General features: G+C 38.2%; 2 protein-coding genes and 1 pseudogene across 2 annotated transcripts; 1 reads left to right on the forward strand and 2 right to left on the reverse strand.

Moving 5' to 3' along the window:
- Nucleotides 1-1,494: 1,494 nt before the first annotated feature.
- LOC113175078 (olfactory receptor 4A47-like) lies at nt 1,495-2,428 on the reverse strand (annotated as a pseudogene).
- Nucleotides 2,429-15,389: 12,961 nt separating this feature from the next.
- On the forward strand, nt 15,390-16,298 carry LOC113175062 (olfactory receptor 4C3-like). Its single transcript, XM_026379226.2, has one exon. The coding sequence runs from the start codon at nt 15,390-15,392 to the stop codon at nt 16,296-16,298; it is 909 nt and encodes a 302-aa protein (XP_026235011.2).
- A 7,837-nt stretch (nt 16,299-24,135) lies between these two features.
- LOC113175063 (olfactory receptor 4C45-like) lies at nt 24,136-25,056 on the reverse strand. Its single transcript, XM_026379227.2, has one exon. It carries the CDS (start codon nt 25,054-25,056, stop codon nt 24,136-24,138), a length of 921 nt encoding a protein of 306 aa, XP_026235012.1.
- Between the last annotated feature and the right edge of the window lie 474 nt (nt 25,057-25,530).

The following is a 25,530-nucleotide window of genomic DNA, read 5'->3' on the forward strand; positions in this document are numbered from 1 at the left end:
CACCTGTTTCCCACCTTTTGGCCATCCCACCCAGCATTCCTGGTCACTTAAGCAGGAGGGAGAAAGATAAGGAGAAGAGGGCAGGAGAGCAAAGGAAGCCTAGGACATATAAAAAGGGCAGAACACCTCACTTTTTGGCATACCAGGATACCAGCTATGGCCCCCTTCTCCCTCCCGGGAGACATCTATGTTACCCCTTTTTAAATAAACCCTGCTTTATATGCTTGCCTCGGTGTGCTTCACTAATGTTCAAACCTAAACATCTGAGGGAACAGAACTCACCACTGATAACCGATAGTATCAAAATCATCACCATAATTGAGCTAATTGACGCACACATCATCTTATGAAAGTATCATTGTCATAAGACACCAGATATCATTTAGCTTTTCAAATGAAACTTTGTACTCTTTGACCAGCATCTCTGCTCCTCCACCACCCTCCAGCCCATGACAACCACCATTATGCTTTTTGCTCCTATAAATGCCACATATAATAACTATCATGCACTATTTGTTTTTACTGTATCCACCCTATGTCACTTAGTGTAATTTCCTCCAAGGTAATTCTCATTGTCACAAATGATAACGTTTCTTTCTTGAAGAATTTTAGAAAGAGTCCAGTGTGTGCATCTGCAAGTTGCACTGGGAGACTTTGGTGGGGAACAAACACAAGATTTATTCTAGTCTTGACATTTTTTTTTTTAAGAATTTTATTTTTTAATATTTATTTTTTAGTTCTCGGCGGACACAACATCTTTGTTGGTATGTGGTGCTGAGGATCGAACCCGGGCCGCACGCATGCCAGGCGAGCACGCTACCGCTTGAGCCACATCCCCAGCCCTAGTCTTGACATTTTGTGTGGGTTATATTTTTTCAATATTTTTTGAGTTGTAGATTGACACAATACCTTTATTTTATTTCTTTATTTTTATGTGGTACTGGGGATGGAACCCAGTGCCTTGCACATGCTAGGCAAGTGCTCTACCACTGAGCTACAACCCTAGCCCCTATGGGTTCTATTTTTAATGTCATTTTATATTATGATTTTATAATTTAAAGAATAAAATATTGCACTAAAATTGCATATGTAATGCCACTGAGGTCAAATAATTACCACCACTTATATAGAATACAAATAGAATGATAAAGAGAATCAGTGCAAAAGAAAACAAGAAATCAGAAGGAACTAAAATTAATTCAGAAATTTAAAAAATACTGTAAACCTATAAAAAAATCTTATTAATTTTCTACATATTCTATACTGACTCCCAACTACATGTGCACTATAATTTTTCAGTGCAGTGATAAACAAGACCTTATATAGTTACAGCAGAGAAATGTATTAATGGCACAAACACATAATTTATTGTTTAATTATATTTACCAGAAATTAATTTGAGGGAAAGGAAGTTAGCATCAGTTTCTAAAAGTCTTATGATTCCTAAAGAGACAGGTTTATATTGAAATGACTCTGTTCATAGTGGCAACTCACTTATTTGCTACCTGATAAGAATTTTCTTCTCCAAAGTTTCTTCATGCAACTTGTCATCTCTGAGTTTCTCAGAGTGTAGATGAAGGGGTTCAACATGGGGGCTATGACTGTGTAAAACACATTCAATGACTTGTCAGTAGGGAAAGTCTTGGCTGGTCGTGCATACGTGACAATACAGGGGACAAAGAAGAGGACAACCACAGTGATGTGGGAGCCACAGGTGGAGAGAGCTTTCCACCCACCTCCCCTCCTGACTCAGGTTCTTCAGAGAGTGGAAGATGACAGCATAAGACACGAGTAAGAGCAGAAACACAGTTGTGCAGATGAGTCCCCCATTGGCCATCACCAAGAGGCCAATGACATAGGTGTCCACACAGACAAGTTTCAATAAGGGGTACATGTCACATATGAAATGATCAATGACATTGGGGCCACAGAATGGGAGCCCATAAATAGTGCCCAACTGGATTACTGAGTGCAAAAAACCTCCAACCCAGGAAACTACCAGCAGTAAAACACATACCCACGGCCTCATGATAACCAAATAATGCAAGGGCTTACAGATGGCCACATAGCGGTCATAGGCCATCACCAACAGAAGAAAGACCTCTGATCCACCAAGAAAATGTTCTGTAAAAAGTTGAGCCATACAAAACTTGAAGGATATAGTATTTTTTCCAAAGAACAAGTCTACAATCAATTTTGGGGAAATGACTGTAGAATAAACAACATCCATAAATGATAAGCTAGCAAGAAAGAAATACATTGGTGAGCCCAGGGTCTTACTAAAGGTTATGGTCAAAACAATGAGCAGATTTCCCGCCATGGTCAAGATGTAGAAAAGCAAGAACATAACAAAAAGTACTTTCTGCACCTTTGGATTCTGTGTGAGACCCAAGAGGACAAAGTAAGTTATATTGCTCTTGTGTTCCATCTATTCCTTTATTGATGCTGATTCCAGATATTAAAGCAGTTTACCTACAAAACAATGAAAAATATTCTTATAAGTATTCTAAAGTTAATGTTTACTCATTTATCCACTAAGAAAACTTATAAGAGGTGTCCACTTGAATCAAGATACCTGCTGTGGATAGCTTAATTACCGAGTTGAATATAACACAGTGCCCTGCCACAAGTGACATAATGCAAAATCATGGAGTCAGGCAATTAAAGACCAACTTGATAAGTGTCATACAGGTATATTTGCCATGCTAAGGATTTACAGCGCTGAAACATCCAAACCCACTGGTATCTGGAAAATATTCTCACAGGAATCAGCACTTTATGTGAGGTTAAAGAAATGAGATTAAAATAGATTTTAAAAAAAGAAATTCCATGAAAAGACACATTTGTAAAGTCAGGAAGGTGTAATGCCAAAGACTCACTTGACGTAATTTTATGGCAAAATAAATTATGAATTTGAAATTGGACCAAAGACACTATTAGTTGCCAGTGCTATAACTTGAAGACAATGATTGCCTTCCTCCCACTTTCTAATCACATGTTGCTCATGTGAGACCTCAAACACACACGCCTTAGCATTCATATTTCTAGGAACACTCTGCTCATTATGATGTATGGGTTCTCAAGTCCAGTGCATGCCTTCTCTGTGACTCCCCTCTTCCGTCTGAGTCTTCACCATAATCACCTTGCAATATTCACATTTCTACCTGTGGGTTCTTCAAGGCAATATTGACCAACTAACCGCAAATCCAAGAGATAGTTCCACAGTTTTGGATATTTATTGCAGCCTCACTCCATTCCCAGTAGCTAAAATATATTAATTTGCTAAAACTTCCACAACACAGTAACACAAACTGTGTAGTTAAACAGCACAATTTTTGTCTCCAAATTCCACCATCTGGACACTCAATATCACGGCTTCTATGGTGTTGATTCCTCTAGAAGACCATGATGGAAGGAGCTGATCCAAGTATGTCTTGTTGGCTTAGAGATGGTGAACTTTACCATTCTCCTTATGTCTAAATTTTCAATTCCAATGACACCAGCTATATTGGATTGATGCCCACCCTAATGCCAAGTTATTTTAATTTGATTATCTACCTAAAGACTTTATCCCAAATAAAGTCACATTCTGAGGTATAACAGGCAAAGAACTTGACATAAATATTTGAGAAAGGATGCATAATAAAACCATAACTGTTTCACCTGACAATGAGTAACCGATAATAACTACCACAGTCTCAGAGATCCACTGTCTCACTGAAACCTCCTTTTAGTGTCTTCACATGGATATTCCTCCTTTACTTCACCTGTAAATGCTTAAAGCTCTCACAAATTCTGTGCCCTCAACAGTATCTCTTCCCTACTTTTCAAACTGGTGTCTGTAACTACCTAACTGGCACCCCCAATTAAGTATCCACTTAGCATTTAAAAAGTAAGTTTTTAAGCTTTCATGATAAATGTATTCCTGATAAGTTATTCATTCTCTATTTAAAGAAATAGAAGCTTCTTTGTAATAGACAAGACCACATTCAGATGATGTCCATAACTACTTTATTCCTCTCATGTTATTCATTCATACATTTAATAAGTCTTGTTCACTCTCACTTTATAACACATTGCAAATCTGACTATTCTCACTACACTGTTCACATCTCCTGTCTCCTGGAATAGACCATTGCCTGGTCTGCCTACTTTCATCTTGGCTTCCAATAAAATATCTCCCTGAAGCATCCCAAATGATCCTTTTAAATCTTATAAAGATCATATCATTCCCTTACTCAACCCTGTCCAGGAGATTCCACTTTACTTTCACCTATTAAGTAGACACTAATCTCAGAGACCAGAAGCAGTTAGTTACCACAACCTGTGAAATAATGGAAAGTGTTGTAGAAAGTTATATTGTATAGGCAATCTTTTATTTATTTATTCTGCCAACATGGGTCTGTCCAGCATGCTGCTTTCATTGTGCTGATCAAATAAGGAGGACTTTCAGGACTAGCTCTTTAAGGCTCAGGGGTCATGTCTTCAGAAGACAGAAATCTTGGTGCTGACAGAGAATCAGCTTTTCACCATGAATCTTCTACTTTTCCAGATGGAAGCATAACTACCAAGAATATAAAATGTCCCTGAATTTATATATATATGGAAGGCACAACAAAACCATAACTGTTTCATATGACAATGAGTAACCAATAACGATCACAGTCTCAGATATCCACCATCTCACTGAAACCTCCCTTTAGTGTCTTTCTTGCATATTCCTCCTTTTCTTCAACTATAATTGCTTAAAGCTCTCACAAATTATATATAAATATATATTAAGTTATATATTTATAAAAATATATAATATATTAAAATTTATATATAAATTATATATACACATATATGTATATATTTGTGACAACTATTATGTAAAACTTGAACACTTTCTGCCTGCAGAAGTTTTTTCAACATTTTAATTCTTACAAACTCAAGTAATATAATTTCCTGTGTAACAAAAAAATTCACATAACTGTGAAGCAGAGTTTTCACTACCAATTGATGAAATCTTATCTTTGGGAGATTCTCTACATATTGAAAGAGAACTTTTTACTCACAAAGAGCTAGAAACACCTCTTCCATTCAGTATACATGCAGAAAGAAAAAAAACATATTATTCCTTAAGAATGAATTTTAAATCATATGGCTATGTCTGTCCACTTACTCCAGAGTCTTCTAAATATTGCAGAAATCATTACTAGCATTATAGATCAATTTTTTCAAAGGATTTCCATGGTACAAATAGAGAATTTGAAATTTCCACATGAGGATAAATGCCAACGAATCATTTGTCTGCATAAGATGATAGAAGTTAACCATTTTAAAAGGGATATGTCTCCTCAGTTATTTTCCTGTAAAACTAAAGAATTAAATAAAATTTTTTAAAAAATACTTTTTAATAAAGAATAACTACCATTCGGCTGTTTAACCCATCTCCTCTGGTGTTGATCCACTCAAATATTTGTACTAGAGCTTAGGACAGGGTATTATTGTACATTTTGCAGATCAGGCTGCAAGCCTAACAAAGCTTCATGGGAAATAATTTATCAGTTACTAAGAGGACAGCATCTTCTACCTGAGGGGGCAAAGCTCACTGAAGACTTTATATCATGAGCCCATGTTAATCCTGGAGTCCTGCATCTGGAATGTGTCCAAACTGATTCTTGCTTAATTATATTCACTGGGATTTTCCACAAGTTTTTAAAACAACATCAATATGTAAAGATATCATTAGATCAATCACATAACTAAGATTGGGAGATGTAAAAAGGAATAAAATTGTTTCAGAAATACTATGAAAAAATTGACAGTCTAGAATAACATCTCAAGATGAGTACAGTGATGCACACCTGTAACCCCAGCAACTTGGGAGGGTGAGACAGGAGGATCACAGGTTTGGAGCCAGCCTCAGCAACTCAGCAAGGCTCCTAGCAACTAGTGAGACCCTGTCTCAAAATAAAATTTAAAAAAGGTTGGGGACGTAGCTCTGTGGTTAAGTGCACCTGCATTAAATCCTCAGTGCAAATGATAACAATGATTACTACTACTACCACTACTACTACTGCTATTACTACGACTTACTACTACTAATAATAATAATAAATATATCAGCCCAGTTAATTTGTTCAGTGAAGAAAAATTCTCACTTATTACCTGCTTTGAAAGAGCATTTTTTAAAAATTTAACTTATATTCAAGTTTTTTCTCACTACTAGTTTTGAATAGAAGACCATTTTTAAAGATTTATGTAGTTGGAATAGCTATTTATTTACTTATTTATTCATTAACTTGTTGAAAACTCTTACAGCATATCTTTTATTTCATATTTTGTGCTATTAACGGGAGATACATGATTTAACAAAACAGAAGAAGATTACAGAAAAAAAATGTGTTGGGTTTATGTTTTATAATAGTCCATTAATAATAACAGAAGCAAGTAAAAACAATAATTATGGTCTTTGAACAGTACTTAAAACACAAGCAACAGGCCATGTGACAGAAAATGGAAATAAGACAACTTGTTAATAAGCAGATGCCAGTGTTGTGCTCCTGGACTTGCCAGCTGCAGAACCATGAGCGAATTAATCTTTGTTCTGTATAAATTCATCAGTCTCAGTTACGCTCAGATGACAGAAAAAAAAATGGACTAATGTAGTCAGGGAGGCCTTGCCTATTGGGGACAGAGGTTATATAAGAAGTGTAAATACTTTCTGCTCAAAACAAATCCTGAGCACATAAAAGTGCTCTACAAATAAAGTTCATTATTAAAAACCAAAATGGAGAACCACCCAGGGTAAGGAAGCACAAAACTGCCTGCAGATAGGCCAACTATTTCTAGTTGAGGTAAAAACAAATAAGGTAGGATGGAACGGTCAAAATATTATGAGCATAGCCTATGTAAATTTTTAATGATTTTTTATTAGTACATTATAGTTATAAATAATATCAGGGTTCATTTTGACATAATCAGACAAGCATGGAATATAATTTGCTCCACTTCTGTCCACCATACTTCTTTCCCTCCCCTCTTCTCCCTCCTCCTTCCCCTTCCTCTACTCTACTCTTCCTTCTATTTATTTATAGTTTTCTTTTAAAAATTTGTGACTTATAGATATACATAAAGGTGAAGTTCACTGTGGTATATCCATACACATACAAAGCATAATTTTGATCAGGATTGCAAAGATGTTGAAGAATTGTGACTGGGGTTAGGCTTCTTGATTGTGATTTTATAATTGGAATACATTAAACGTATTTAAATCTGATATTTATTTTCTCAAAATGAAGGGGATAATATGTAATTCAAGAAATTTTGCTAATGTAGCATAATGTATGTACACTGCATACAAAGTGCTTCATAACCAGAAATGTTTAAAGCTTTTGTTAAATGAAAGTCGGATTTTGCTTTTTAAGATAAATTTAGTAATCAATAAAAAATAAGCCAATTATTACATTTTAAAATTTCTCATTGGTGCATTATAATGATACATGATAGTGGGATTCATTATGCCATAAAACATGATTTGACATATAACATTACGCACACAATTTGATCAATCAGATTCCTCAGTACCTTCCCTTTTCTTCCCATCCTCCTCCCCTCATTCACCTGCTCCACTTTATTGATTTCCCTTCTTTTATTATTATTACTATTCCATTATAATATACATAAAAGGATAATTCATTTGGTATATCCATATATTACATAGGATAATTTGATAGATATCCTTTTCCAGTATTTCTACATTCCCTTCCCTCCTACCTCCCCCTCAGTCCTCTTCCTTTATTATTCTCCCTTTTATTTTCTTGCAATCACTCCATCATTTTTTTCTTTCTTTCTTCTTTTTTGTAAGAGATTTATCCAAGGGGTACTTTAGCACTGAGCCACATCCCCATCCCTTCCTTTCTTAATTTTTATTTATATATTCATTTATTTAGGGTCTCACTAAGTTGCTGAGACTGACCTTGAACTTCCAATCTTCCTATCTCAGTCTTCCCAGCTACTAGGATTACAGGTGTGCGCCATCATGGCTGGCAAGGGCCACCATGCCTGGTGAGTCTTGTATTTTTTTATTAGAATTTTTAAATTTTAATTTGTTATATATGACATCAGAATACATTACCATTCATATTGCACACATGGAGCACAATTCTTCATATCTCTGGTTGTACACAAAGTACAGTCACATTCATGTCTTCCTACATGTACTTAGGGTAATGATGTCCATCTCATTCCACAGTCTTTCCTATCTCCATGCCCTCTTCTTTCCCCTCCTTCCCCTTTGCCCTATCTAGAGTTCATATAATCCTCCCCGCCCAACAACCACTTTATGAATCAGCATCCTTAAATTGGAGAAAATATTTGGCATTTGGGTTTTTGAGGATTGGCTAACTTCACTTAGCATTATATTCTCCAACTCCATCCATTTACCCACAAATGCCATGAATTTATTCTCTTTTAATGCTGAATAATATTCAATTGTGTATATATAGCACATTTTCTTTGCATCTTGTATTTTTTAACCATTCAGAAACTCAATGTTATTTGATTGGAGAATTAAATCAATTAACTTTTTAAGGAATTCTTAGAAACTTCACAAATAGATAGAAATTAAATAATATACTCCTGAACAACCAATGGGTCAAAGAAGACATTTAAAAAGATAAGTAAGAAATACCTTGAGACAAATGAATTGGAAGCATACTACATGTCAAGACATGAGAGGCAGCAAAAGCAGTCTTTAGAGAAAGTTTATAGCAATCAATGCTGACATCCAAAAAAGAAGAGAGATCCCAAATAAACTACTACCAAACCTGCACCAGGTGAAGAACCAGTTAGACTTGAAGTCATCAAAAGGAAGAGAATAACAAAAATCACAGCAGCAATAAATAAAACAAAGACTAGAAAAAAAATAGAAAGGATCAACAAAACTAAGAGTTTTTTAAAAAGATAAACAAAAGGTAAAATTTTAGGGAAAATAAAGACTCAAATAAATAAAATCAGAAGTGAAAGGTGATGTTACAAGTGATATCACAGGAAGCAGAGAGATCTTGGGTGCAAGGAATAATTTATAATATATTTCCCAAAGGCACACTCCCCATGCCCTACTTCCTCGCCCATGCCCTCTCTGCCTACAGTTAACACACATTTATCCATTCAAATTAACTAACAGCATGATATAGATTAATCCATAGGTTAGGTTACCCCCTCATTATATAGATATTTCACTTCTGAACATTCCTGTATTGTCTCACACATGAGCTGTGTGTAAGACTCACATCCAAATCATAACACCCACTCGAGATATAGGAAAATACTAGTCCTTCCAGGGCCCACTATCTCTTCCCAGTCACAAATATCTATTTTCTCTCAAAATCAATGTGGTTACTATGATGTTTATGATAAAACTTGTGTTTGCCTTTATACTTTGGTACATTAACTTTTGGTACACTGGACATATACTTAGTTTTGTCCATACTTAAATAAGGCAATCACATAGTATGTGCTCCTGGCTTTCCACAATTTCTGAATCATCATTGGGCATGGGAGAATCGTGCTACAGGTACCTATAGTGCATTTATTCTTATTGCTGTTTGTTGCAAGTGGCACTATTAATAATTACTCAGAGGCAGATTGTCTTTCAATGCAAGTATATATTAGATCACACCAGTCATCAAATATAAACAATTTATGCAAAAGTGTTGGGTATGCTGGAGCACCCCAACTAGGGTTCAATGCACACAAATTAAACACTAAAAGCAAATCACGCAATCTTAGGGCAACCACTGTGTGAGCTCTCTCTTGTCCAGTGAGGAGGTCCATGGAACAGAGTAGAGTGTGGATGCGGAGTTGCTAATCAAGACCTCCAGAGAACTAGCAGGAAGCAGGTCTGATTTTATTGCACAGTTACCATATATATATATATATATATATATATATATATATATATATACACTCAGGCAGTAGCTAAGCAGATTATAGGCAGCCACCAATACAATTTCTGGCCAACTGTCCCTGCAGCGACCAATTGACTAGTGGGCCATTGAACAAGTGCTGTGACTGCAACATGCAGCCTCGTGCCCAGGGCTGTGCCTACAGGGTAAGCGGTTTGCCACTCACATGCCTAGCACAGGGGAGTGGTTTGCAACTCAGACACCCTTAATGTATGCCATGTATGCAGTATTCCATGTGCTTGTCCCCACAAACCACAAGCCAAAATACTTCCAATGACACACAACTTCTCTTAGCCAAAGAGCCGATGTTGTCGTTGTCTGGTGATTCTCTCCAACTGATGGCTGGACATCAGAGACTGAGGTCAGTCTTACCAATGTCCTTGGAGTAAAACTCTTCAATGTGGCAGGACCAGCAATTGAAACACAATTACAAGTTGGTGGTGAACGTTGGTGATTGGTTACACCAGTGAAAGTCAATGTCCATTGGTTATATCCAGTGAGGGTGATGTAATTGTAACTGGCATGTTCTTTGCTCATGTACATGGAGCTGTGCTCCCTATCAATTGTAAGTAGTCATTGCTAAGCATGCCTATGGCTAGTGCCCCTTACAGCTCTTTATCAATCGTAAGCAGACATGACTAAGAAGTTCAATGACTGCTGTTCCTTATGGCCAGCAACTTAGTGAGTCCCAGTATGTCCCAGCATGTGTATGGCAGATGGCCCCTACACTGTGTTACCTCATTATACAAATATACCATAGTTTTAAAAGTCTATCCTAACTTTGATGGACATTAACATCATTACCAGTTTTATGATATTATGAACAATGTTATCTATACTTACAATGTGTCTTTCAATGCACAGGTGCACAAATTTCTCTTGCATTTGTGCCTAGGAATGGGTTCTCTGGGTAATAATTTGTATGTGTAGTCAGCATTAGTAGACAACCTTGAATAGCTTTCCTATATACCTTTGGAAAACTACTGTGAAATCCCACCAGCTGTGTGTGAGAGAAGCCATTCCTCTATGTCAACAGCAAACACCGGGTATTGAGAGTCATGTAGGAGGAACACTGTAGTGGTAATTTATCATGTATCTCCATCATATTTTCTGGATGACAAAGTCCTAGTGTTTCCTAGTCATCTTCTGTCCTGAGGTCCTTGTTTGAGATTCACTTGGCTGGTGATATTCCTGATGTGTAGGAATTCCTTAAACATTCTGTATCAGTTCCAGTTGTCTGGGATGCAAGGGATTCACTGGGAACACTGTAGAGGGAAGGAGGGAAGAACCATCAGGAAGAATGCAGGTCTGTCTTCTGTGCAGGAGAGAGGGAGGGGAGGGAGGAAAGCTGTGGATTACAATGTGGTGGTAGAAGTTTTATCCAGACTGATGGAGAATCTACCTTAAAAGTGAGATGGGAGGAGAGGGAAGGGAATTCTGAGGAGAATGAGGAAGGCCATGCATGGTCCTTGAGGAGGGTTTGGAATATGTGCTGATGAAGGAAACACAGTAGCATGGCTGGGCAGTCCCAATGGCCTTTTGAGGGTGGTGACAAAGTTCACAGCTGACTAGATCTTCCCTATTTTGTCTTATTCTAGATGCTTTGAGGCAACAGTTTACAAGAAGGCTTAGGGTGGGATTCATTGGGTACAACTGTTGAGTAAACCTGGCCAATACTAGAAAGAGGACTGTAAATCTAAATGGTTACACAACTGCTGGAGGAAGGCTCCTTCATGTATCCACGTATATACAAAGCATGTCTGTCCCTCTGGCTCAGCAATCCCATTACACAAGCAGGTGGAACCTGATGGATTAATTCCTGAATGTGTACTTGCTGGGCTCAGATGGTTATCTAAACTGTAATGGATTTTTGGAGAGAATCTTGTCAATTATTATGATCATAAACAATATAACTAAAATTAACTCAGCAATGCCATATATTTGGTTTTGCAAGCATGTTATTTATTTAGTTTTTCCTGTTTTGTTTTGACTGGATTCCACTCCTTTTAGAATAAAGACTCCAAGATGCTAGGAAACAGGTGAGTCTTTCTCACCATGGTATGCCTGGCATTTACCAAAGTGCTTCCTTATATTGGGTAAAGCCTGAACAACTACTAACTGACAGATGGACCTGGTGGAAGTGTGATTCCAATTCAGGTGTTCTGACTCTAGTTCCCTTGATCTTTAGCACACCACACACTAGTGTTGGGGACAATAGGACAGTGATTCTTATCTCTCAGCTTTGTGGGGGAGGTGGATAAAAGAGAAGATGCATGTAAGAGGACCTGGTCTGTGCCTAGAACAAGATATTCAACAAAAGCTGTCAATTTTGTTATGGTAGGTCAGAGGTTTCTCTAAAATTGCTGACCCTCCATTATCAGTTCCTGAAATATCCTAACTGCTTTTCTTCCTGGCACTTTGTGGACTTTTTTCTCTAGACACTAGAAAGCCACTGCACATTTTCAAGAAGTAGAATACAAGTTACTTCCCTGAGAGACGCTTTATATTCACGGGGACTAATTAATGATGCATCCATATTGTTCCAATCTGTGGACAGGCAGAAGCTGCTTCCAGCACTCTATCCCTCAGAGAAGCAGAGAGTGTACAGTGCTGATGACCCCGCGTTTTCGTTTCCACCTTATAAATGACACTCTTCACTGGGAGGAGACAGATTTTCTCTGAGACTGTGCTGATGAATATTTTTCTCAGAAAGAAGAGCCAGAAAGCCAGCTGTCACTTCCCTGAGGCTTTTGCACCTGAGCATTGGCAGGGGTGCCTTTTTCACTTGCCCAAGGCACAGATTGGAGGCTACCTTATGTAGTGGAGTGAAGAGAGACCTGGGTTCTAGCTGTGCTTCTGCCCCAATCACCCACGCAACTTCAGAACAGCTACATTTCATCTTGCAGAGTTTCAAATCCACCATTAAAGGAAGCAACTGGGAAAGATGATTTTAAATGTCATGTGTTCTTCAGCAAATCAAAGGGAAATGGATGGTGGGACAAATTCCTAGCTGCTTGTAAATGAATGTCCCTCTTTAGGTTTTCACCTAGTTCTCTTGTAAAAACCTTTTAGATTAGATACATTTCTTCAGTGAATAGCAACTGCCTAGTCTGTGCTTTGCCTCAATATAAAAAAAAGAAGTTAAATCTCAACTGATATTTTATAACATGAAATAGTGAAATTTAGAATCATATATTTAAGCTAGCCTGGAAGACCTTTCAGGAACATCATGGTATGATATTGGGAATTAAGGATATTCTGGAGACTTGTTGTATCCTCAGATCCAATCAATGTAAGTTTTTTATAAGTTATCTTTCAAATTTAATAAACAAAAATTTCAATCTGAGTTTAGAAAAATGCAGTGGAATAATTTTGATAACATTAACGTCATGTTCTACAAATAATTTTGTTTTTCATGGATCACCCAAACAGGAGACTTTTCTTTACTGGTTTTTAACAAATGCTTTATTTCATACTCCTAAAAATTTGAATTCCAGAAACGTACCAGTTTATCATTCTTGTTTATTGGCATTATCAACTCATTATTTGGATGTACTACTATAAAATTCATTATTATATTTTCTCTGCATTCTTTTGTTCTGTATGAGGATGAGTGTTAGGATATATTTCATACTCTTGATGAAATACACCCACATCAAACCTGCTTAGTCCGGAACGCACACACTTGGTCCTGGCTCCTTAAACAATATGAAGATTTGTTGCCTAAGGTGGTAATGATGGTGACAATCAGAGATGCCATTTATTGAATGTTTATCATATCCAGGTTTCTACAAACACATGACATGCACTATTTTCATGTCCTCTCTGTAACCTTGGGTTGTAGTAGAGCTCTTTTATTTATAAATTTAAGTAGTTTTTAAAAAATTGACACATAATGATTGTACAAACTCTTACCTTTATTTTACGGATAGGAACATCAGGCTTTTTGAGGTCGTTCATAGTCATGTGGCCAAAAGTGGCAGAGGAAGGATTTGAACCCAGGCGTATCTGAGTGACAGTGTAGTATGCAAAGCTCACAGACCCTGTGGCAAGACTGTGTGGGTAGAACTTAGCTCTGCCACTTGTTTGCTATTTGTGCTTTTCACAAAGTGACAGAGAGGGGAGGGCAGTGGAAAAAGTTGGTGAGGTGCTGGTGGGTCTTTGCTCTATGGTGCTCTCTGTGCTTCTGACCTGAAAGTTCTGCTCAGGAAAAGTCCTCATCGGACTGGACCCTCCCAGAAACTGAATTTGCCTTCTTGCAATAAAGCATTTGCAGAAGAAAGGGATCAGCTTCCTGGTCAGCAGAGGAATTTTCCTCAGCATTTCCTATCTGGGTGTCTCTTTCCTCTGCTGACACTGGATCTCCTTAACGCTTGTCACACTGAACATTAGATCTTCAGCAAGTTGAAAGATTCGGCGACTTGAAGAAGACCTGTATTTCTAAGATGTGGGGAGGTCAGTGATGATCTTTCAAACAAAAGCTAAGATAGGCATGTCCTTAACATCATTAGGAGAATGAAGAGTAAGTCGGTATCTTCTGCCAGATGAGCTTATTATCCATAGCTGGTTAAGATAGGGCCTTTCTTCTCTCTGTCCTTGTAGCCTCCCTTATGTAGTCAGGTGACAGGTAATCATGTAATAAAAAGACGTTCATCAATTTATGTTTTTATTTATATTTTACTTTGAGTCCTTCATGTAGACTGAAGAGGGATCAGCAGCCTTTACCTGGGTGGTTCTAGAATGCCAGGGTAAGAAACACCCAGAAATGTGTAAAGCAAGTGGAGGGGGACTAAATCAGGCTGCTTCCTAGATATAGTCCACTGCACGGGGACAGAAAGGGAGGAAATAGCAAGGAGAGAAGGGTGAGTCTCCCAGTGCAACCAAGTCGTTTTCACCCCATTCTGTTTCAGTTTGATTTACATCAGTTTGTGTTGCCACTGGAAACCCTGATTCACAGTTCAGCAAGCCTTTCTGTGAAGTCTGAGAAGAAAATTTTAATTCAGAGGCTACAGACCACAAAGGCAGGGATTTCGGGAAATCCAAAATATTCATGGTTTTCTCCAGTACCATCTTATTTATGCTGAAAGTAGTCAAGATGCACTCCAGTTTTAATCGTAAAATCGATTCTTGTGGAACGTTCAATCCTGGCTGTAATAACAGTTACACGCTAAAATAATTGAGTTAATATTTTCAGCTAATAACTAGAATATCCAGTGCCCAGTGATGTAAAAGCTACAGACATGATCACATTTTGTAATTAACAGCATCAATTGGTATAAGATCTTTGGAACACAGGAGGGTTAAGAGGGACAAAGGGTAAATGGTTTTGCCAAAAGAAAGCTTGGCACAATCCCACCCCTGGAATTAATTCTCTTATTTATGCTTTTTGACATTACAGGCAATACCGTGCCTGCATTCTCAGTGACCTTGGACTCCATGGGAACATCTCACAATATTACGGAATTTGTCATGCTGGGTCTCTCGGAGAAGCCAGAGGTGCAGAGAATTCTCTTCATGGTCTTCCTGATGATTTATGTGGCCACAGTTGGTGGCAATGTGGTCATTGTGGTCACTATTGCCTCCAGCTCCATTCTGGCTTCCCCTATGTATTTTTTCCTGGCCAACCTGTCCTTTGTGGACACCTGTTATTCTTCTTCTCTGGCCCCTAAACTCATCGCTGACTCCTTGTATGAGGGCACAACCATTTCTTACGAAGGCTGCATGCTTCAACTCTTTGGAGCCCACTTTTTGGGAGGTGTTGAGATCATTCTGCTCACGGTGATGGCCTATGACCGCTATGTGGCCATCTGCAAGCCTCTGTACTATACAACCATCATGACCAGGCATCTCTGTGCCATGCTAGTAGGGGTGGCTTGGCTGGGGGGCTTCCTGCATTCCTCAATTCAACTCCTCCTGGTCCTTTGGTTGCCCTTCTGTGGGCCCAACGTGATCGATCACTTTGTGTGTGACTTGTACCCTTTGCTGGAGCTAGCCTGCACCAACACACATGTCATTGGTCTGCTGGTGGTGGCCAACAGTGGTGTGATCTGCCTGTTGAACTTCCTCATGCTGGCTGCCTCCTACATGGTGATCCTGCACACCTTGAGGTCCCACAGTGCAGAGGGGAGACGCAAGGCCCTCTCCACCTGTGGGGCCCACTTCACGGTTGTGGCCTTGTTCTTTGTGCCCTGTATATTTATTTACATGCGCCCATCATCCACTTTGCCAATAGACAAGCACATGGCAGTGTTCTACGGGATTCTGACACCTATGCTAAATCCACTCATTTACACCCTGAGGAATGAAGAGGTAAAAACTGCCGTAAGAAAGCTCTTTACACTGTAAGACATTGCAGGTGGGATGATAAATGGTAAATTGGGAATACAAGTGACTTAATTTCTGCAAATGAAACAACTGACACGTTTGGTACTGTAAATCATCTTATCCCATCATTCTTCTTCATGGACTTTCATGATTTATTTGGCCTTTTCACTTGCATTGCATAATTTCATTATAAAACAGCTGTATGGAATCCACAGGTCCTGAATTATTATTCATATTTTATAAATGAGGCAATGGGTGTTGCGTAATGTGGTTAATTGATTAATTAAGGTTATCTGGTTCTGAAGCTCAGTTATTTTGATCAATCATCTTTAAATAGCAATCCACATTAATAACTTTGAATCTGTGTGATAATTAACTGAGCCTTAGAGAAGGCAAGACATAACCTCATACCTTCAAGCTTATACATGCCTGCAACTTCTGTCCCTCCTGTCACCCTGTGTGGTGTCATCGATATAGTTGCTGCAGACAGTAGACAGCTTGAGAGCTGCAAGCAGATCAACCAGAGTCTGAATCTAATTTCCTATGTTTACTTGTGGCATGGCCTTGAGGAAGTGTCATATTTATTTTTTTCTAATATTTTTTAGTTGTCAGTGAATCTTTATGTTTTATTTACTTATATGTGGTGCTGAGAATCGAACCCAGTGCCTCACACACGCTAGGCAAGTGTTCCACCACTGAGCCACAATCCCCGCCCTCAAAAATGTCATATTTCTACAAGTCTTTGATGCTGCGTGGGCTCTCTCTCATCCAAAGATGAGCTCCACGGAACAGGGTAGAGGAGAGTGTGGCTGCAGAGCCACTAATCAAGACCTTCAGAGACCAAGGTGGAAGCACCTGATTTTATTGATAGTTACCAATCTATGTATACTTGGGCAGTAGCTAAGCAGGTTACAGGCAGCCACCAATACAATTTCTTGCCAACTGTCCTTGCGGCAACCAGTCAAGGAATGGGCTGTGAAGCAAGCACTGTGACTGCAACACGTAGTCTTATGCCCAGGGCTGTGCCTACGGGGTGAGTGGTTTGCCGCTCAAACGCCTGTTGGGTGGCAGGGGGGACGCCCTTAACGTATGCCACCTATGCAGTACTCCATGCACCTGTCCCCATGTGATGCCTATCTTTAAAGTAAAAGTCATGACATTTCAAATTCACATGTTCTATAAGGTTGTGTTTGTCTTCACGTGTCTGGCTTATCTCACTTAGCATAACCTCCCCCAGGTCTACCCACAAGTAGCAATGCCAGGGCGTTCATTCCTCTTTTTAAGGCATTAACTGTATACCTCAACAAAGCTTAGGGCAAATAGTGAAGGTAATATGTGTTCCAAAGTGTTATTGTGAAAACTTCATGATCTATACAGTTTTAAACGTAGTCTCTGGCACAGAGTAACCTCCCAGGATGTTTATTTGATATTATCATGTCTACCTCAAGCTTTTCCTAAACCCTCCATAAAGTGCCTGCTCTCCTGTCTCTGCTAGGTTTGAAATATGCATGCTTACAGAAGAATATTTTTGTGTGAGTGATGCAAAGAGGCATTTCCTTTTGTTTTTCATAATTCTTCCTTTTTCCGACACCCAAGGTTTCTTGTGTTCTGGAATCTGGAACACATGCCCATGTTTATTTCATCTTTTTCATAGTTTTACAAGCTCTGCATCTATTCCTTTCAAATGTTACCTTTTTTAAACTTGTGCATATTGATTATACACAATGGTAGTTTTCATTGTGGTATATAATAGTTACACACAAAAATATAATCTCATCAGCCTCATTCCCCAACACTGCTCCCAGGTTCCTCTCCTCCCTCCCCAACCCCCTATTCATCTCCCTCTAATTTCGTGGAGTCCCTTTCTTACATGATATTTTTCCTTCTAGCTTCCACAAAGAGGAGAAAACTTCTCTTTCTGAATCTGACTTATTTTTCTCAAAATTATATTTTGCTCTACTTCTACCTATTTTCTTGCAAATGACATTATACAGCGGCATTTTTATTCAGCCAAAGGCTTCCATATTTCTATTTCTTGTTTGACAAATAATCTGTAACTTACCAGGTTGCAACGTATCCTCTGCTTTTGTAGGCTTCAGGATTTGAAGCCAGAGACGTGCACATGCTAGATAAGTGTTCCACCACTGATCTACACTGTCAGCCCCATGCCACTTTTGTACGAAGAAAAAATCTAACAAGATGAAAATTAAAATGAAAGGAAATATTTTTATTATTAGATGTAATATTTAAAATTAGTTCCTAAGAGCCAACAAATTTGGAAGCTTAAAAAGAAATAGCACTTGGACTGGGGATGTGGCTCAAGTGGTAACTCACTCGCCTGGCATGTGTGGGGTGCTGGGTTCGATTCTTAGCACCACATAAAATCAAATAAAGATGTTGTGTACACCAAAAACTGAAAAATAAATATTAAAAAGTATTTCTCTCTCTCTCTCTCTCTCTCTCTCTCTCTCTCTCTCTCTCTCTCTCCTCTCTCTTTAAAGAAAGAAAGAAAGAAATAGCTCTTGCTTGACCCTTAAGTGCCTGTGTCTATTAAAAAAACAGAACTTTTAGGCAAAGAAAATATTGTCATCTTTTGTTTAATCACCTTTTCATAGGCTAATTAACAATAGCCTACCAAAATAATTAAATTAATAATAATTGAATATCTTGCCCATCCATATAGAAATATACATGAGTGGGAGTTTGACTCAGTCATGGTAAACAAATGTGGAGTTCTTTGAGGGACTTAAAATAAAATTAGGTTCTTGTTTTACAGAACTATGAAAATAAATTTTAGATTAAAAAATTCCAAACTCAAAAATTCCTTTTTAAAAATTCATCAGAAGACAATATTTGAGAATATATTCATGACCTAGGACAGAAAAATACTTTCTGAATGAGATAAAAAAAATGGATCAACAAATGATGTAATTTATTAAACTGCTATTAAATGATAAGAAGACACCATAGACAGTTAAAAGAGCAGTCACTACTTGGGAGGGTATATTTGTGATCTACATAACTACCAAAAAAAGCAGAATGCAAAAATCACAACTAAAAGTAAGAAGAAAAGTTAAACAATCAATAGATTAACAGGCAAATGCATGAATAAGAAATTTATACTTGCTATGAACACTTTAAAAGATGCCCAACTTCAGTGGTAATCAGGACAATGCCAAGTTATTGTAACTAGGAAATACCATTGTTATATATTAACTTGGCAAAGACTAAAACACTTGACATTATCTATGTAGCTAAAGATGAGAAGTGGCAGGCTTTCTCACACTGCTGGTGACATTCACCACAGAAAGCTACTCCATGGAATTTATTCAAGATAAAAAACAAACATTTGATCCACTTACAGGTGTTTATTTAGAAAAACTCTGATGAATGTGCACATGGGAACATACAAGGGTATTCATAATGGAATCTTCATAATAAAACAGAATACTTTAATAAAATATGGCAGATCTGATGGATAATAGTACACCAGTGAAAAAGAAAGACGCTGAATCTCTACCAATGAAGATTTGTCTGAAAAGCTTAAAACTGAGTGAATAAGTGAGGTGAAAAATGGTGCATCTAGTATGTCAGCATCAAACACAATATTATCTTGTTTCTATGTGTGAATGTGTGTGGGTGTGTGTGTGCACTTATGTTTACGAAGACAAGTGCCATTTTTAAAGAAAGGACTGTCATAATCATAGTTTTTTTTTAGTCATGAGAAATAGGAAAGGAGCCTATTTTATTTTATATCTTAGTTTTAAATTTAATTTTAAAAAGATAATGATTGTATATATAGTATCATAATGAAAGTGAAAAATAAACATAATTACAGATATGTTTTTTATTCTATCGTTAAGAATAGCGGTTTAATGGTGATAGAAAATGGTGATTTTCGCTCCTCCTTCAAAATGAAGAAATTCTGATGATGCCTGGCTCCTGAGTCAATGAATTCCTAAAGTGCCTACATATTTAACAGCATCTGTGCTCACTCTGACTTATTCTCCCAGTTGAGGCTGGTCCTTCCAATGCTCCCATAACTTCTTCTAAACCCATCAGCTCCAGGACCCTTTTATTGTCAATTGATGCTCTGTTGTTATAACTGACTTCATCTACAGACTTGGTTAAGCCTCTGCTAGCCTGAAAGATGGAAACGACACTCTGAGGGTAAATTAGTTCTTTTGTTCGGCATCTTAAGCAAGAAGCACCTTTCAGATGTTCCATTTCCTTGTCCAAATACGGGTATGTTATTCCTTAGGTTATGCCCCAGTAAAAGGAGAGTGCACACAGAAACAGTAGTAGCTGCCTAGTGACAGAAGTGTGATAAATGCTAGTTCCAAAAGGGAAAACAGAAGAATCAATACTAAAAATTACCTAAGCCTCCAGATTTTAAGTGCTGTAAAAAGAATAGTAGTGAGTACAAAGGGAGAATATCTGTATTTGAAATTTTTCTTTTATGATTCATTCTTATGTGGCCACTGGCAAAGAACTTAAAAATAGGATTTATTTTGTTCACCTCTCTGAAAACCTGTTCATCATGTGAAGTTTCTTTCTTCATGGAAAATATTAGGATGAGTACATATTTTATGGTTTAAGTATGAGATGTCCCACAGAAGCTCTTGTGTGAAATAATTCAATAATCTTCAGAGCTGAAATGATTAGATTAAGAAGCATAAGCTAGGGGCTGGGGTTGTGGCTCAGTGGTAGAGTGCTTGCCTAGCGTGTGTGAGGTGCTGGGTTCAATCCTCAGCAACACATAAAAATAAATAAAATTGTTGAGAGCCACAGCCAAAGGGGCCCCAGCAAACTTCCAGCTGCCAGCAAACTTCCAACTGCCGGCTGATGATTGGCTCACAGTGGCCCCAGCAACATCTAGCTGATTGGCTCCTCTGCGGTGATGTTCATTGGGCTGTTTCCCTGCCCTTCAAATTGCCAGCTGATGATTGGCTCACAGTGGCCCCAGCAACATCTAGCTGATTGGCTCCTCTGCAGTCATGTTCATTGGGCTGTTTCCCTGCCCTTCAGACTGCCAGCTGATGATTGGCTCACAGTGGCCCCAGCAACATCTAGCTGATTGGCTCCTCTGCGGTCATGTTCATTGGGCTGTTTCCCTGCCCTTCAGACTACGGAACTGCTCATTGGGGGACTTCTTTGGCTCCGCCCACGCGACCTAGCCAATCGGCCTCAAGAGCAGGAGGATTGTGGGAGGTGGGGGTTGGTGTGTGGGAGAGGCGTGTGGAAGCCGGTAGTGGCAGTTGGGCTCTGAGGGTTTTTCCTGAGGAGCTGTTTTGTTTGGCGTTTGTAGTTTTAAAAATAAAGTTTGTTTCTTTTGACAAGTGGCTCCTGAATTGTGCCCAGCCAGACTGCGGCATAAAATAAAGATTTTTTTTTTAAAGAAGCATAAGCTAATATGTGGATTGACCCACTGATGTGGACTAAATGGGTGGTAACTGTAGGCAGGTAGGTGTGGCTGGAGGAAGTAGGTCATTTGGGGCTTTGCCTTTGAGGTTTATAGTTTGGCCACCGTGATTGGATCTCTTCCTCTGTCTCCTGGTTTTCAGGTCCTGAGCTGATTTCCTCAGCCATGCCTTTCCACCATGAGTTCCACCTCACTCAGGCCCAGAGCCATGGAATGGGCAGATCATGGACTGAGCCTCTGAAGCTGTGAAGCACAATTAACTTTTCTTCCTCTAAATTGTTCTAGCCAGGTATTTTAGTCAGCCTGAGGAAAAGCTGACTAAAACAACGGATTTCTGTGAAATACGTTTGGTGATCTTTTTCTTTTGTTTCTATGTATCACTTTGAAAGCGGCAGGCTATTTCTTCAAACTCAAAGATTAAAGAAAGAGAGAGAAATAATTTCAAAGACATTTCCTGTGACACAAGAATTATGGAGTTATAAATTCCTGACAAATCACTGGCTGACTCTTTGAAGACAACATTTTCAGCCAGGTCTGTTTGTGAAAGCAGATAAATTCAGGGGGATTTCAAAAAAAGAGAATTTCAAATAAAATATTAGAAATTTAAACAAACATAGAAAATCAACTCATTTGTTTATATCTGGGGGAATCATTGTGAGGTTGGGTGAAGCACAAGGGCTTTGAGTTAGATTGACTGAGACTGGAATTCTGCCTAAGCCAAATTTTAGTGAAATAAAATATCAAGCTCATTTAATTAGATTTTAAGAGTTCTTAGCACTGAAAGGATGGTGATAAGAGGTAACACTTATGTTTAATTAGCTCAATTTATCCATTTCACAATGTATATCTATATATTTCATCAGGCCATACACGTGATGTATGGTTTCTTCTAAAACTCTTACTCTATGATATCAAAGCATCTGCAGTTTCTAAATCTTTTAGTATTTCATTATGTTCATGATTAGGATTTTTTTCTATGATCCAGATTTGAGAACATTATCATTCAGTTCTGTGACACAACTTGTTCTTACACTTGTAATTTCCTGCAACAGCTGTTTTCAGAACTTTCTTCTCCTTTGTTCCTGTCTAAAACCCAACTTCAGTGTTCAGATATTTTCAGCTTTAACCCTTCAAGATTTGTTCATTCTCTGTCTTTTGTGCCAGCCAATTCTTCTTCCACTTCCTTTTGTGGATAATTATACACTAGAAGGAATGAATGGTAGAGATGCAATTGTCAAAATAAGCTTCTTGGTGAAAATGCTCTTTGTGTGACTGTGTTAAGTGAAAAGTTTTCTATTGCTGTAATGGAACTTCTGTTAACCTCTCAAACTCAGAAAGATAAGAAAAGTGTGTTTTGATGAATGTACTTTTAAAGAAACTTCCTACTGCTCTATAGTCTTTTCATGTGTAGTTTCTGTTCCTCTTTCACAATAAAACTTCAGTATGGCTGTAATGAAGAGCATAAAAGGAGAAATATTGCCCTTGATATGTGTCACACCACAGTGAGGCTGACAATCTGAATCTTTGGTAGTTTTGCCCTCATATATCCATTCAAGAAAATATTAAAAATTATATTTTATGAGTGCATTGGTATAAAGATGAATATAACCCAAGTTGGATTTGGATCATATTTATTCTTTTTTTCAAGAAATGAAGCAATGCACAGATTCCTTAAAGTATCATGGTCTCTTGGCACTATCTCCCTGTATGGGCTAATAATAAAAATTGATATATCCATCAGTGTACAGGAGGATAAAGAAACTGTGATGTATATGCGAATTATACCCATATGTAATAATGTGTATGTATAATAGAATAATATTCAGCCATAAAGAGAATGAAATTCTGTTATTTGTAGCAACATGAACAGAACTAGAGGACATTATGTAAGGGAAATAAAAAAGACACTGCATGTTCTCACCATGCGAAAGCTAAAAAAGTTGATTGCAAAGAGGTTTCAAGTAGAACAGTGGTTGCTGGAGTCTAGGAAGCATGTGGAAGAGGAGGAGGAACAGAAGGTTGGATAATGAGAACCAAAATGTACTTTCTTATGGCTTAGATATGAAGTGTCCTCCAGAGGCTCCTGTGTCAATGCAGGAATATTCAGAGGTGGAATGATTCTGAGAGCTGAGGGTTAATGTAGTTCACAATTTATTACATATTTCATAAAGAATTAAAAGAGAGGAATTTAAAGATTCCCATTATAAAAAGTAATAATATTTAAGAAGGTGGAAATTCTAAATACCCTAATTTGATTATTTTATACACTCTACATATACTGAATGATCACACTGTACAGAAATATATATGATTATATGCCAATTAAAATTTTGATGCACAGAGGATAATTGACCATCCCAATTTTAATGAGTCAAGGAGAATAGAGCTTTATAAAATATCTCTCAATATTCTTGCCTAGTGCACTACCCACAGGGCTTATTTGTCATCAGCTTTCATCATTTGATTCCAGAGCTTCTTCAGAACCTTTTTCACTTCCTCATTCCTGAAGGTGTAGATCAAAGGGTTTAACATAGGTGTCACTAGGGTCAAAAACACAGTCATTGCCTTGTCAGAGGGAAAGGAGGCCACAGGTCTGAGGTACATGTATGAACAAGGTACAAAGAAAAAGATGACAACTGTGACATGAGAGGCACAGGTAGACAGTGCTTTGCGGCGCCCTTTGGAGCTGTGAAACCTCAGGGAGTGCAGGATGATGACATAGGAAGCCACCAGCATGGAGAAGGTGATCAAACACAGTGACCCACTGTTGGCAGCAATCAGGGGCCCCAAAGTGCGGGTGTCTGTGCAGGCCAGCTCCAGGAGAGGAATTAAATCACATATAAAGTGGTCAATGACATTGGGTCCACAGAACGGTAACTGGGCCATAAACAAAATCTGTATCCCTCCATGAATAAACCCCAAGACCCCAGCCGCCCCCACCAGGAAACCACACACCTGCCGGTTCATGATGGTCATGTAGTGCAAGGGCTTACAGATGGCCACATAGCGGTCATAGGCCATGGCCATTAACAGGATGATCTCAGCTGCAGCAAAAAAGTGTTCAGCAAAGAGCTGAGTCATGCAGCCACCGAAGGATATGGTGTTCTTTTCAGAGATCAAGTCAAAGATCATTTTGGGTGCTATGGAAGAAGCGTAGAAACCATCTATAATGGACAAATAGGACAGAAAGAAGTACATGGGAGAGCCCAGGGCTGGGCTGATGAAGATGGTGATGGAGATGAGCATATTACCTGCCAGTGTGATCAAATAGGTCAGTAGAAACACAGTAAATAAGAGTTTCTGCAGTTGTGGATTTGGGGTCAGGCCCAGCAAGATGAATTCTGTTACATTGCTCATCTTTCTTGTCAAGTTAGCTTGTGTTGGGGCATATCATGGTTCATCTGGAAAAAAAATCACAACATTTCTGAGTGATGACATTTCAAATTCTGTGTTAAAGTACTCCATTGCCTTGTGAGACCTGGTCTTGCAATGGATGGAGTTAGACTTTATTTACCTCAGCTGTTTTGTAGGTAGTTGTAAAGAACAGAAGGAGGTTAGATTTCTCTTAATTCATTTTTATAAAATACTGACAATACCTTAGAGGTACCACAAGAAAGCAAGATGCTGTTATGAACATTGACTTATGTTTGGCTTCTGAACATTCTTTCTTTCTCTAAAAAATCTCAAAGATGGCTTTCTTTCATTGCTGGGAGGAGTGCAAATAGCATAACAATTATTTTTAAGTTCTATTTCTTTATCTTCATGGATATGATATATGAACACAATATTCTATTAAAGTCAACTGTATCCTATACCAGGGTGTCAAGTCTC

This window comes from Urocitellus parryii, chromosome 4 (assembly GCF_045843805.1).
Source record: "Urocitellus parryii isolate mUroPar1 chromosome 4, mUroPar1.hap1, whole genome shotgun sequence".
Taxonomy (NCBI): Eukaryota; Metazoa; Chordata; class Mammalia; order Rodentia; family Sciuridae; genus Urocitellus; species Urocitellus parryii.